Source organism: Epargyreus clarus, unplaced genomic scaffold (assembly GCF_041222505.1).
Source record: "Epargyreus clarus isolate Ecla_fem2 unplaced genomic scaffold, WU_Ecla_fem_2.2 ptg000023l, whole genome shotgun sequence".
NCBI classification, from domain to species: domain Eukaryota; kingdom Metazoa; phylum Arthropoda; class Insecta; order Lepidoptera; family Hesperiidae; genus Epargyreus; species Epargyreus clarus.
This window is the reverse complement of record NW_027332230.1, coordinates 11009234-11024551: the sequence shown is the minus strand read 5'-3', so window position 1 is coordinate 11024551 and position 15318 is coordinate 11009234. Positions and strand designations below refer to the sequence as shown.

The window sequence follows — 15318 nt, the reverse complement described above, 5'->3', positions numbered from 1 at the left end:
ATGATTTCTAGAGGAATAAAGGTAAGTATGAACAAGGTACTCTTTTAAATATTAATTTATTATGGTAGATATACATAATATTATAAAACAGTATTACTTAAATGTTATTTAAAACGTATGTAGCTCGTAGTTTTGTAGATTTAAAGTACTAAAACACTACCTGAATAGGTAAAGATAAAATATATTATGTAGGTACATCGATAAGTATATAATGTAACATGAAGGTAGTTTTTTGCATTTCAATGTTCGAAAAATTAAATTTGGAATGATCAATGAAAATATATACATATGCAAACACAGACAAACAAATATGAAAAAATATTCTTCAGTCCTTCATATTTTTTGTGTCCTAAAAAATTATATTCTAATCAGACAATATTTCACACAATAGTTATGAAGTTTTGTGTTACGTAGGAAAATTAAAATAAATTAATATTTAATTTATTTCTAAGACATCAAAATGATTGAATATATTACTAAATACATTAATAATAACCTCATTCTCTTGACTAGGGTTCTTCAATAATAGACTCAAAGAGATCTACCACGGATCTAAATATTAAAACATTAGGTAGTCTGTTCAATGAGACAAGATAATATCAGAAAAATGAAATGGACGCCCTTAGTCCAATATTAGCTAGTGACGCGTTCATATTGTGCCGAAAACTCAATCAACTTCTGGCGCTTGCACAGTGTAGATGCGTTTTTATGAACTTTAGGGCCTTGTTCATGTCACGCAGCTATACGCCCGCACGTGCATCATACCTGCACGCGTGGTATATCGCGCCAAATTGCCAGTCCGCTCTGAAGTTGTTGCGAGCAAGTATAGTACAAATGTGTAAGTAAGTACGCACGCGGGTCTGGAAGACTGGCCCAAGTTAATTCACGTGTACATATATGGAAGACACGTAAACATGCGTAAAAGAAAAGCACACTTGCACAATTTGTTTTATGTTTTAATGAATGAGATGAATAAAAATGTATAAATAATGTGAAATCGATCTGTGTGTGAAAAATCGAGTGACTTGGTGCGAAACAAGTGCTAAAGGGAGAACGTTATATTATCTTGTCTCGTTGGATAGACTACAATAATACATTTTACACTTAAAAGACTAAAAAACAATATTTTTTTGTCTTGAAATGGCCCAAGGCTTGGTCACAGATGTTACTAATTATATGTTATATAGTATTATATACTATTAATTTTATTTAATAATATAGATAAGGTGCTAACCAAATTTTATGACCAATCTTGTGCCACCCGTGTTAAAATTTACAATTACTTTTATAAACATTTTGTTAAAACTCCGATATTACACGACTACACAGTATAGTACAATTACAATATTATATGAAAGTTCAAAATAGTAAAATATTACTTAGTAAGCACATAAATATAAATAGTTAGTATTTGTATCTTCACTATTTTATTAACTTGTACATAACGAATTAAATAATCGCCACTTCTCGTAAGAAACGCAAAACTTGTCATAGTGTTAGAAATAAATTGAAAAAATAATGATTACCATTTATAATACGCTGATTAATTATATGAAAAAGAACTACGGCACTATCAATAGTATTCCCGAAATATCTAATTATCTGCTGATAAAAGTTGTGATTTCAAACACTAGAAGCCGAAACATCAAACATTATACTATCCAGAAATTCTAAATCTCGTCTAGTTTAAACTCTAAGAAATTTTGTAGAGAGAATTTCGAAAATCTTAATATAATAATCATGTATATTATAATATATTGCTTAAGTTTACAAGGCGTGCATTTTTGGCGCTTCTTATAATTTTATGTCTTACAATTAATACCGATATTTTCTTGCCCACTTTAGCAATCCTTGGATGTTCAAAGGATTGAGATATCTTTAAGAATAGAATTTGAACTCGCGTAATATCAATGATAGACTAAAAGATTCATAGCGCGGCTGCATAAGCAGTAGGGTACACCCGATTGAGGCGCCATCTGTTTCAATTAATCCATTGCATAACATTGACGGCTGTTACGTGTTTAAATAATTTTTGACGTAATATAAAGCACGCAACACATTCTACTAGAGCCATCCATTCAATAACTACTTGTGCTCGGTATTACTTAATCTATGATATAGTTTGGATAAGAAATAGCTACGGGATCAATGCAATTAATACGTTACTATATTTCAACTTGAGTTAATCGTCCCATCTCACGACGTTAAGTGTCAACGAGATTAGTAACATTTGATCACAGAAACATTTGTTAATCTAAACCAGTTGTAAGTTCCAAGATACATAGAGTATCAGATAGAAATAATACACAACAATGAATGGTAGTATATTGATATGTCAGGGTCAGAAAAGGTCATACACCGAGTGGCGTACGACTGAAACAAAGTGGGGTAGAACTCAGAACAGAGTGGGGAAACACAGGGACACAGTGGGAAACGGCTTCCACCAAACGCGCTTGGTAAAGACCGCGTATGTCACAGCTGAGACCGAATGGTGCACGGCTGAAACTAAATAGGACATATAGTCTGATTCATAATTAGGTGTCCAGAATGTAAACAAAGAAATGTCATTGTCAAAATAAGATTACAGGTATTGTAAACCTTAACAAATTAACAAGAAACAAAACTTTAACAAACTTAACAAAAAGCAAACACTTAATTTGTTCACACAATTTAACAAAATTACTATGAAAACGAGAAAACATTCGAGTTCGACCACGATCACGAAAGTGAATAACATCAGCTACGAAACTTAAAAATGGCAGCACAAAAATGTTTGGGATCCCAATTGTGTTACCATTATCACATTTTAATTTTCTACCATAAACCTTGATTTTTATTATTATAACTGTATGGAACGAAATTGAGGGTATATAAATATTGGAAAATGTGTATTGATTTATTTAGATTATTATTTTATTATCGTTGTGTTACTTTAATATCGTCAAAAATAAGAAACTACCACCATTTGAAACATATTTTCTTGATAGGTCAACACCTTTGTTTACATTTTTGGACACCTAATTATGAATCGGACTATACTAAGTAGAGGCCGAGCGGTGCACGACTCAGACCAAGCATGGATGCGGCGTGGCTAGTTTCGGGTGGGCGTGGCTAGTTTCGGTAGGGGCGTGGCTAGGGCTGTGCCGGGTGCGAGTCGGGCTCCTGCAACTGCAGCACGTGGTCGAGCGGGCGCGGGCGGCCGTCCGGGCCCAGCCGAGCCGGTCGCACGGGCCCTTCCGACACCATCTTGTCGAATAGGTTCACCAACTTCATCGCCTCGAACTCTTTCTGTCATCAAAAAAATATATAAACTTAATATTATTTAAATATATGCTTTTCTGCAAATGTTTAATGGACAATGACACTGTATCATAATAAGCGCAACTGTATAAAACACAATAGGTAAATCAATTATTAGGTGTCTAGGAGGTATATTGTCTGTCGGAAACACCTTTTGATAGTTGTGAAATGATAAAATAAAAGCTTTGATTGAAATGAACTTTATTGCGCGAAATATAAACTGAGGGTTAAATAAGTGATTGTTAAAATGTTATTTGCGGTTGGCCTAAATGCGTGGTCAACAACAAAGACCACACTGTATACTTTCTACATTGAAGTTCCAAAAAGCGCTACATATAAAATGCATGCTACATGCTAGATATAAAACCAAGAATATTATTAAATGTGTCACCTGTTCCTCTGTCATGCCCTCGAAGGGGTTGGTGCGGGGTGGGCGGGTGCAGCCGACCACGGGGTCGATGTGGGGCTGCGCCTCGCGGTACTCGTCCGTGTCGGAGTCGCTGCTGGAGGAGTACTGCGTGGCGCCCGGCGCGCTGCCTAGCAGCCCCTTCTGCGCGAGGTGCCCCGCTGCGTTGCCGAACCCGGTGTACTTGACCATCCGACCCACTGGTGTGTTAAGGGATAGATGTATTTTTTTTATAATATAGATGTAGCAGACGAGTATGCTTCCACCTGATGGTAAATACTGCCACCCATGGACATTTGTAATCAACCTCAGATAGGTTTAGATACTCCTACCTTAGTTCGGAAACAGATAGGCCACTAGTCCTGAAGTAAATTGGAACGCCTCAGAAAAGTATGTCTCCCTTACCACACCCTTCCAACCAGAACACAGCAGTGTTTAACACTGCTGTTATGAGGCAGAAATAGGTATAGCGGTGGTGTCGCCGGAGTCGAACCAAGGATTATACCACCTTTTAAATTATTATAGTATTGTATTAAGTTTCATGTATTTAAACCAGGATATTTTTGTTTCGACGTTTTGTCTATTAAGGAAATTTAATTCGTATTTAAAGAATACATATTACTTTTGTACAAACATATTTTTTTTATATACACCTTTTTCGAAAAATCAATTCTATTATAGGTATAGAAACTTCCATTTGAATTTTTAAATAATTCCTTGAAATTATTACAGTACTAGCAACATCAAACTTTTAGTACATTTTTTTTGAGTCTGAAACATGGCAATACTTTTAAAGAATAATTTAATACAATTGCAATTTTCATGTGCAGCAATATGCAACACAAAACAAGCAATACCGATATAGAAAAAACGCACCTTTCTCCTTGCACAGTATAAACAGGAACTCAGCGACGAGATCCCTCACAGAGGTGACGGGCGAGGTGAGCAACCGGCACAGCTGGTTGCGTAACGCGCGGCCGCGCTCCGGCGGTCGCGACACGTCCCGCAGCGGCGGCAGCACGCTCTGCCGGAGGTACTTGCGCTGCTCGCGGCAGCCGCGCGCGCTCTTGTTCAACACCGTCAGGATCGGGGACAGGTTCTCGTATTGGTTCTTTGTGCTCTGTGTGGGAGATATTGTTGTAAAGTAACAGATATGGGCAACCACTGACCCACGTGCCGGATGTCAAGTGCCTCGGCTTCGTATCCAGTCCGCGGCTCGTTTTAATAGACGGGCTGCGGTTTTTGTTTTCGAGTAAACTATTTTCAGAGGATATTACGAATAGTTTTTTATGTGACAAAAAAAGGATGTAAATAAAATTTCTTCCAAAATTTAAAAAAAATCGGCAATGTACAGCATTTCGTTAGAAATGCTCAAAAATAAAATCTCAATATCGACAACACCGCCATCTAACATGTCCAATTACAGCTAATGGCCACCCAAGTGATTGCATGAAAGAAAGAGAAACCGTAATCAAATTCAGAAAATTGGTTGGTCAAATTCGGCCTTTGGCTGGATATAATTAATATACCCTTTATTCAATCACAATGTGTTTTATACTTTACAATTAGATTTTAAATAACAAATTATAGTATCAACAATATCATACACACACATACATATATGGGGCTTGGGGCATTAATACTCACACTAGTAATAGATAAGCGGTACACAAGTAGATGAAGTAATGACTGCATTGCATCCATGTTTCTACCATTGTACACATACTGGGCCCTCTCCCCATCATCCAGCTTTGGTGTCAAGTATTGATAAAATATTGGAGGCACACTGCAAAACAAGTTTTTCCTTATTAATAAATTACATACAATTAAAATCATTTTTAGCTATAGCAAACTATATAAAGACATAAGACATTTTTTTTTTTATTTTTTTTCTCTCATAAGGTACATTCAAACATATATTATTAGTCTGCCAAACTGTGTAACAGTATGCATAATAATACAGAAATAAGATTAAGGATGACCCTACATTCATATTACAAAACCTTAATGTTTGAAAATGCAATTCTGCACTTTTCAACTACTACAATAATAACCTAATGAACAGTTATTAGTTATTAGATTAAAAAAAAATTTAACACACTCTAACTACTCTTTTAGGATCAGAGCCCTAAAAACACTGAACTTTGAAAATTATTTCAGATGTTACATTACTGTTAGGAAAACCTGACATAAGCCAATTTAAGTCACTAATCTCTAAATAAGTCACAAGGACTGTCTGTTCATTGCTAATAACTTTAGTTGTACTAAATGGATTTTGATAATATTTTACCAATGTAGTATGTACACAGTATGTTAGCATTAACTGCTCTTGTGGCTTCACTGAGGCTTTAAATTGGACTTTGACTACATTTTTATTTTAACAACAATTTCTGTAAAGTAGACAACATTTTGAGATGAATAATAAAATATTGAAATCCAAATATACAACCTTCATCACAACACTATCCAAATTAGGGATCCAAAAACAACAGCAGTAAACAAAAAAAAACATATCCCCATCTAACATATATTTTAAAAACTATCCCCTGTAAAACCTTTATTCCACCAATTTTTTATTTCTAAATAAAATCAGGTTGTTTTTCAACACATACCTCGTCAACAAATTAGCAACATTACTGTGAAGCTCCATAAGTTTCTCCTCACTGGAAGTATGTGCGTACAGCAGAGATGTAAGGGCAGGCATCAGTTTCAAGTACATAGCCTCCTCTGATTCATCCACATGCTCTTCAATGCCAGATTGCAGGATCAGATTAAACTGAGTCTTCAATATCTCACAGGCTATTGCTTGCTGGTTGTCCTATACAAAAACAAGGATATAACCATTAAATGAATACATAATTTTATTTAAAAAATAAGTAAGATAATAAATATGAGTAAGTAAGATAAAGTAAGAAAAGATAAAGAATATAAGTAAGTATCCTTTACAAAGCTACAAACAATTGAAATCAATCAGAACAACATTAATAGGTGTTATTTAAATATTAATGTAAAAGTTTACAATAATTTTAATTGTTTACTTTCCAAGCATTCAAATTAACCTTATGCAGTATAATATTAATTAACTAAAATATAATTTAGTATTGTTATATATATCTTAAGTTTATAGTGTATTTACCCATTTAGTTCCATCAAACATTGAATACTTAGAAGAATTAATTATAGTAAAATCAGATTCAATTTGTGTGTGATATGGGCACAAAGTCAAGTAAGCAACACTGATATCAAAATTCTCATCATAATAGATCAACTTGGAGACCATTGTTACATGCAAAGCATTATTTCACTTACAAAAATAAGGAAAATCTTCTTCTAAACATGTATCACATGCTATATAGTATATTGATCAACTTACACTTAACATACAATACTGACTCCCGTCTTCTCCCATTCCACTGCTTGCCGTTGCACCAATTTCTATCAATGATGACTCCACTACAAGCTCATTGAGACAACTAATCAAGTAGTCCAATCCATGCAACTCATTTTTAATTTTTGCCTTTATGTCTTGCCTCAGTGCTGTGAGGATGAAGAGCAGCTTCATGTCAAATAACATGATGTCTTCTTTAAAAGGTATTTCCTTGTAGGACCTCAACCGAGCCACTAAGCCTCGGGCTATTTCAGTGTGTGCACAGAGAGCCCTTGCCACCTCACTGTTGAAGGCTATATTGCACAAGCATTTCATTGCTTCAACAACAATGTCCTTTTCAGGCAAATCTATCCCTGTGCAACTTTCATCTGGGTCCAAAAAGCTGTACAGGCCAGCCCTCTCGATTAAAACGGTCATCCATTTTTCGCAAATCAAATTCTCGAGCTCAGTTTTGTCGCGACTGTAAATTTTAAATACCTTAGTAGTACATAGGTAGATAAGTGAATTTTACGAAATGTCACAAACATACCTTAGCAGCCTTATCGTAGCCAGACATAAAACATGAACCGAAACTGATGTTTTTCGCTGGAGGTGCTCAAATAGTGCTGACCATAAAGTGACACGATTACTGTTCTCAGACAATTTGGGAAATGCAAACACATTTTCATTCTGAAATGAAAAACGTTATTATGCTCTCAGTACCATTATAATGGGAGAGTACTGTTACTTTTTGTCAAATACTTACATTTTTTAGGAATCTGTTTAGTACTTCAGCCACTTCCGATAAATTGTTGCCCACAACCACTTCGATTTCGTTTTCGTTCATATTCACAAAACCCCGGAAAATGTCAATATATCGATTTCATGTACACCAACTTATATTCTATAACGAATTAGTGATATTATGTTACTTTTATGGAAAAGGATTCTTGGCCCACTTCTGAATCCCTTGACCTGTGACCTGACTTTGCTAATAACAATAACTTCAATCAAATCGGACAATCAGTCAATACATAAATCATAACAAACGTCAATGATATTAATTGACAATCTTTTTTAAGGAACAAATTTCAGTCCTTGTTTTCTTTCTTTTCAGCCTAATGGCGCGTCATGACTTGGTGTACTGCATGGTTGCACCGTATGCCACTTACACTAGCAAAGTTAAATTGTCATTTTTTTATTTGAGTAATAGTTTTCCGGCCTTTTAACTATTTTAGATATAAATTTATAAATGGGGATATTCAATTACATGTGTGATAATAAAAAAATACTAGGCAATATAATGGTCCTTGCTCTGTAATCTCTAGAGGAATATGTATGTGATATGACTATGACATAGCAAAGGAAGTACATTAGCACGTTTAATGCTTTACTATACAAAATTGGTTTGCCGACATAAAGCCAATACGCCCGAATACTTCGTACTCCCTTAGTAATGGCAATCACAGCTATGTCTGGTTTTGACATTAGCTAATTTTATTTACTGGCATCTATATGTGTCACAGATGTTATGTCAATGTAAGTCAGCATTGTCAGCTGTCACTGAAAAAAATACTTCGAATGGTCTAGGCAGGGCATATTACTAGTTTTGCGAGTAACAAATACGAATAAAAGCCAGAAAATGGCTACAATAGCCTTAACTGGCCACTTAGCTCTTAAATCTATACGTAAGTCGGCAATTGGACCTATAGAATTATTATTCTAAGTAGATTTATTAATTCATTACATAATTCGTCATATTTGACATCTTTGCTATCAACACTACGATACCTTAAATTTTGTTAAATATCAATAAATAAGTCGTTTTATTTAGCTACTTTATTTTATATACAGCCAAAAATGGAGTCTTCGGTGTTGTGTACATCAAGTCGGCCCAGTATAGTTCGGATAAACCCAACATAGCTGCTTACAAACGGGGTACTGGTGGCCGTAGCAGCTTCAACGGGGTCGTTGCGACTGTATTCGGATGTACTGGGTTTGTTGGTCGCTATGTGTGCAACAAATTGGGAAAAATTGGTACCCAGGTATGTTTTTTTGTAAGCAGGTACTATTTTAAAAGCATGATATAAGCCCACTAGGTTAAACAATTTGCAGCCCAGAAATATTACTTCGAGATAACGTATTGTATATCAACAATATTCATTAATGAAGTGATTTATAAAGCAGAACAAAATTGATAATAATTAATTAATTTAAATTATGTTTTTTCAGATGATACTGCCCTATAGAGGTGACTTCTACGATGCACAAAGGTTGAAAGTATGTGGTGATCTTGGACAAGTTCTCTTTACTCCTTACGATATTAGAGATGATGAGTCTATTGCTAAAGCAGTGCGCTACTCTAATGTGGTCATCAATCTAGTCGGACGAGACTATGAGACCAAAAATTTTAAATATATGGATGTCCATGTTGAAGGTCCTCGCCGCCTTGCCAGTTAAGTATTATCATCATGTTCTTTATTTGTAATTTCCAGTTAATTATCTATTGCTACAATGGTAAAGGAAAACATCTAGAAGGCACCTAGCAGTTGAGCAATAATGTGTTTGCAACACAGAAATACATTAAATCATTTTATTTCATCATAACAAGATCAATATTAACTATTTCCAAAACATTCATCCGCTTTCTGAATTAAATTATTTTGTATAACTGCATGATATTATATTACTATGAAATATGACTAAATTGTAACATTATTTTCTTTTTACAGGATTAGCAGGGAAATGGGTGTGGAGAGGTTCATTCATGTGTCTTACTTGAACGCTGAAGAGCATCCTACTCCTCTGGTGATGAGCAAACCATCTATGTACAAAATCTCCAAATATTTAGGAGAATGCGCCGTGAGGGAAGAATTTCCCACTGCAACAATATTCCGCCCGTCGGATATCTATGGCTCTGAGGACAGATTCTTGAGGTTTGAACTGTTATCTTTTTTGTTTAATATAAGTGGTTTTTAATAAAATTTACTAAGCATGTTAATTAGATGTATCTCTGCTTATAGGCAGACTTCAGCAGCAAATCAAATCTAGTTATTATAATATATAATCCTGAAATTTAAATATAAATTTGGATTCATATCAAAATCATATTATCCTACCTTGAAACTACATAGAAATGTCACTTGAATTTGTACATCTGACAATCATCTGCTAGTTTTATAATTCCAAAATTAGTTTTTTTATATCAAAGATAGCTAGCTATTTAGCAGTAAAACCTGTAAAGCAGCTGTAAAGCAATGCAAATTCAAATGAATGAGTTTAATGTTTAATTTATTACATGATAACACATTAAAATATTATTTTTGATTAATTTTCCAGGGCTTTTGCTAGTGCATGGCGCATTCACAATAACTACATGCCGTTGTACAAGAAAGGAATGGAGACCATAAAGCAACCAGTGTATGTGTCTGATGTAGCCCAGGGTATTGTGAATGCTGTCCGTGATCCAGACACTAGATGCCAAATTTATCAAGCTGTCGGGTAAGTAATATGTACTGTTAACATCAATTATTTCAGCTGTCAATTAAACAAGTTGATTGTGATAGTAATGTGATCATAATGATTATACAAAATTTGAGGATTTTTTAATTGATAAACCTATTTTACAAAAATAACTAATATAAGTTGGCAAACAAAAAGAAAAAGGTACTGTTTGAGTTTTTGTGATAGAGCTGATCCTCGGTATACACGTCTACATGGAGTGCCTCTTATGTATTGTTTAAGAACTAAAGTATGTCATTGTAATTTACAAAGATGCAACCATTGATTCTATTGATCGATTAAAACGACATATTAAATTGCTTTTTGCATATTTATATGTAAGACGAAGTTTCCTTAGTAAATAATCGAATAGCTTAATGGACAAAATGTGGCCTACGCAACTATCGCCGACATCATAGTAGCGTCATGAGCAGTCAGCCTATGATTTAGTTATCTGACGATTCATATTGTTTATTATTTTAGCCCTAAAAGATATCTATTGGGCGATTTGGTGGACTGGTTCTACAAGCTAATGCGAAAGGACGAGAAGTGGGGATACCGTCGCATCGACATGAAATACGACCCGCTCATGCCGTTGAAAGTGATGGCTGCGAACGCCTTGGCACCTGCTTTCCCCTTCGGCGATCTTCATTGGGAAGGCCTTGAAAAGGTAAGCATTATAAACAGGCGCGATCGCAGAATAAGGTTTTGCACAGAGGAAATTTGATCAAATTAGACCACTTTTTTCTAACGCGTTTTAAATGTTTTACCTGAAAAGTCCGGCATATCCTCCCTGCGGCAGAGGAATCTATGCATGGTTTCCCCACAAAAAAAACCGACCAAGTGCGAGTCTTGACAGATACAGGGATTTTTATTAGCCTCAATGACTAACAAGTTTAGCAAGCACCTGATCCTAAGATCCTCAAGCTCCAACTAGCAGAAGCAGTCTTATCTACTTCGATTAGTAGTACCCTTTCGAGTACACGCCTGCCCCACCTGTCTGGGAAAAGAGACCACTTCAGCTTGATAATTTTTCAAGCCAAGTTCTTCTCATTCGTTCTTTTACCTTATGGGCTAGGTATTTGAAATGTTAGAATCTACTTTTCCGTAGGTAAGGCCATGCTGTTGACAGGCACTAGCAAACTCATCGATGTTTGGAATCCCAAATCGTCGCATTGTGACAAAAATAAATTAAGATTGTTTACTTTTGACATTTATTATTTATACTTACAGGAAGCTACAACCGATAAGGTAATTAGTGGAATACCAACATTGGAGGACTTGGGTGTTTGTCTGACACCGATGGAAGATCAAGTGCCATGGGAGCTTAAGCCCTTCAGACAATATCAATATTACATGGACAAAGTAGGTGAATTCCCCAAACCAGACCCTCCACCAGTGTATGCAGGCTAAATCAAAATATATGTAAATGTTGCAGTACCTAATTTATGTAAAATAAAATTAATATTTGTTGTTACTGCAATATCATTGTAGATGGCATTAAAATATTGTCATTAGAATTAGTTTTATTTGTTAAATGACATTATACTTAATTCTCAACATTATTTTTCCATAAAACGATGGCCTTCTTGTTCGCCTCTTGCTATGAGTACAATCTAAAATGCCCAGCTTAGCTTATCTGGACACTTAATTTCTAGATTTGTGCCAGCACGCGCCGCGCACATATGCATGCGTACACACGCATCAGTGTTAGCGAACACACCTTCACGTTCATTCTTTTCATCATTATCATCAACCCATTGTCCCACAAAAAAAAAAACTCAAAGGAATGTGAAGTCTACCAATACGCTCTTGGCCAGCGCGGTGGACTATGGCCTAGTCCTTTTCATTATGAGAGGAGACCCGTGCCCAGCAGTGGGACAGTAATGGGTTGTTGATGATGATTGTCTCACTGCAGGCACAGGTCTCCTTTCAGAATGAGAAGGATCATTCTTCAGGATTCAGTATCTTTTACATTTGTTTAAATCCCATCTTTGAAACAAGCTTTTTACATAGAATTAACCAAAAGGACCTTAGTTTTTGGGTTTGTGCATTTTATAACTTCATACAATATAGAAAAAAATAAAAGTAACTTATTGGTTATTGATTTTTTATTTAATACTTAAAATTAAGGTGCTGGCCTGCCACGTCCAAAACCTCCTCTCTGTAATTGAAAAGAAAATGGTATAAGTAAATCTAGTATGATATTAAAATCTGCATATTGTTAAGTTTTAAACAAACATTCTGTACTTTCTGGCATGTTATGTGGTGATTTGAATAATTTGTTAGCATTATTGAGTCTGAGAATGTGAATTTAAATTTATTAATAATTAATATTACCCCAATGCCACCTAATTGGTCTAAAGTAAATTTTTGTAAGTTACTATGTTCTTTTCACTATCCCTCAGTACAATGAATCATAGTATTAACATTTCATGCTGTCACAGGGCACAATACATATCTTACAACTCAATAAACAGTATTTAGTAAGTAGCATTGTTCTGCAACACTTACGAATTCAACATCAGCGGAGCCAGGTCCGACATCAGCTTTCTTGTCGTGTCCGGGAGCGCCGGGCGCTGTGGGAGCGCGACGGTACGCCGAGCGGTCCTCAGCGGAGCGCGCGGGCGCGTCGGGGCGGCCCACGGCGCCGCGGCGGACCGTCTCGGTGCGCACTGATCGCTTCAGAGTAGCGGGCACGATCTCGGGTGGCAGGTGGAGGAAGATTCTCAAGTACTCAATACCCTCATTTGTAAGGTACCTGTGGACAAGTAGAATTTCATGGATATGCAATATACATTTTTTTAATTATATTAAGGTAGCAAACAAAAATACAGTCCATTGGATGGTAAGTGACTATTGCCACCCAGGAACTAATCTATAATCAACCTGAAGTTGACCACAATTGCATTACTACTCCTGACGACTAATTTGGTCTCCCTTACCACACACTTCAAAGTAGGAAACAGCAACACTAACCCTGTTGCTATTATCGGGCAAAAAAAAGGTGTTGCAATAACTGTCCCGCAAAAGGAAATTTAAACATTCACTTTCTGAACTGTCTTTGCACAAACATTCTGAAATTACCAACAAACGCTGTGCTCATATGTCAAATATTACTCGTAGATAGAAGAAATGAATGTCCAGCACAGCACAGAGGGTAAACAATCACAACATGATTTACTTTTGATTGGATCTATGCAGACTCCTATGGAACACTTTGTTACAATACTTCTTACACTGCTATATGAAAAATATTAGTTCTACACTTTAACAACGATATACTCTCTACAAAATCCTTTTAGCTGATGATTATACAAACACATCCTGATAGTTTCATAATGAAATCGTCAGCTTTATTGAAGTGATTCTGATTTCAATTATCTAATTAATCTTGAACTTGGCAAACTGTTATATTGTCACTTAAAACACCAGATAATAATCATCACTATGGTACACAGCAACCGTTCCTGGGCCAAACAAAAATTGGTAAAACAATTCTTTAATAGAATATATTTCATGTATTTGTGTGATGAAGGTCTTCATTCACAAAAATATCACAAACCAAAGCACAATTTGAGTGTTATGGTTGGCAAGTTTGTATTACACGAAAATTGAGGCTTGCTAGTAGAGAAAGTCAGTTGTATGAAGTAACAAACTCCTTATTTTTATTAGTAACTACTAAATTAAATCACTTGAAATCAGTTTGTTTTCAACAACCAGATAACCAGTTGTTAGTTACACTGGTGTAGCTTTAAAGCATTTCCATTTAATTACAAATTGCCACTTTAAAACACCTGTAAACACTTTTTTACAATTCTGTAAAATAAACTTACCAGTAAAAATGCCTCCATGCGAATTGTTCTTTCACATAACCTCTGGATTTCAGTGACTGCATAGCCTTAATCACTTGAAGGTTAGGGATCTTCTCAAGATCTGGATGCTTGGGTGCATGGTAGTCCTTCTTAGCTACCATAACACCTTCCTTAAATAAGTATTCATAAATAGCGACACGGTTCTGCTTCGGCATCAACATCTTGACCCGCTACCTAAAACATGGATGATCTTCAGTCGCTTAGGTTATCAACACAATTTTCTATATAGTTTATAGCAAACACAAAAAATAATTAAAACACAGTCTTGAATGAAACCTGTAATATCCGATTATTCAGAAATATTCCGAACCTTTTAATGGATTCCGTAAATAAAATACGATAGAAAACAAAAATCGCTAGATACCTTCCGTCTGTTTTGACAGCAAAAAGAAAGAAAGAATAAACGTCATCTTCATTTTGACTTTTATGTCAAAGCTGTCAAAAACGGTTAATTTTTTTTAAACATCTTGACTTAGATTCTTACCCAAAGAGAGTATAATGTTATGTTTCTATTCTTTAGACTATAACATTACTAATTTTATATGGTATAAATACATTTGTAAATACTTTTATTATTATAATTACATCATCAATTCAATAATGTTCAATTACTAGATCCTCATCTACGCTCAGAATGATAAGGTTTTAGGTCATAGTCCAACTGCGGATTTGTTAAAATGCAACTTTGAGATCTTTATCAGAGAAAAGACACTATACAAATTGCTAAATTTATGTCCTATAATCATTTAACACTTTACTTCCAAATGTGAATTGTTTTTTGGCTAATAAGCAAGTAAAGGCATCCTGAGACTACCACAAAGCACTAATGATATTAAAACGTGCCGAAGAAAAGTATTTCTTCAGTCTAT

The 15318-nt window shown here is 35.3% G+C and overlaps 3 protein-coding genes across 5 annotated transcripts; 1 reads left to right on the top strand and 2 right to left on the bottom strand.

Moving 5' to 3' along the window:
• Nucleotides 1-39: 39 nt before the first annotated feature.
• Nucleotides 40-8176, bottom strand: ric8a (ric8 guanine nucleotide exchange factor A). The gene is made up of 8 exons (XM_073085415.1): nucleotides 7840-8176; nucleotides 7624-7763; nucleotides 7080-7554; nucleotides 6319-6524; nucleotides 5354-5492; nucleotides 4583-4826; nucleotides 3692-3906; nucleotides 40-3288 (listed from the first exon to the last, which is right to left on the bottom strand). Exons 1-8 carry the CDS (start codon nucleotides 7918-7920, stop codon nucleotides 3133-3135), a joined length of 1656 nt encoding a protein of 551 aa, XP_072941516.1. The 5' UTR covers nucleotides 7921-8176; the 3' UTR covers nucleotides 40-3132.
• Nucleotides 8177-8604: 428 nt separating this feature from the next.
• Nucleotides 8605-12094, top strand: ND-39 (NADH:ubiquinone oxidoreductase subunit 39). Its single transcript, XM_073085627.1, has 7 exons — nucleotides 8605-8761; nucleotides 8928-9118; nucleotides 9306-9529; nucleotides 9806-10009; nucleotides 10413-10574; nucleotides 11058-11244; nucleotides 11808-12094. Exons 1-7 carry the CDS (start codon nucleotides 8716-8718, stop codon nucleotides 11985-11987), a joined length of 1194 nt encoding a protein of 397 aa, XP_072941728.1. The 5' UTR covers nucleotides 8605-8715; the 3' UTR covers nucleotides 11988-12094.
• Nucleotides 12095-12667: 573 nt separating this feature from the next.
• On the bottom strand, nucleotides 12668-14894 carry RpS10b (Ribosomal protein S10b). Of its 3 annotated transcripts, none has more exons than XM_073085687.1 (4): nucleotides 14814-14894; nucleotides 14411-14623; nucleotides 13089-13335; nucleotides 12668-12738 (listed from the first exon to the last, which is right to left on the bottom strand). In XM_073085687.1, the coding sequence occupies exons 2-4, from the start codon at nucleotides 14608-14610 to the stop codon at nucleotides 12703-12705; spliced, it is 483 nt and encodes a 160-aa protein (XP_072941788.1). In that variant the 5' UTR covers nucleotides 14611-14623; nucleotides 14814-14894; the 3' UTR covers nucleotides 12668-12702. The 3 variants fall into 3 exon arrangements, with proteins under 3 accessions (XP_072941788.1, XP_072941789.1, XP_072941791.1); XM_073085688.1 differs by having other exon boundaries at nucleotides 14760-14871; XM_073085690.1 differs by lacking the exon at nucleotides 14814-14894 and adding an exon at nucleotides 14726-14750.
• Between the last annotated feature and the right edge of the window lie 424 nt (nucleotides 14895-15318).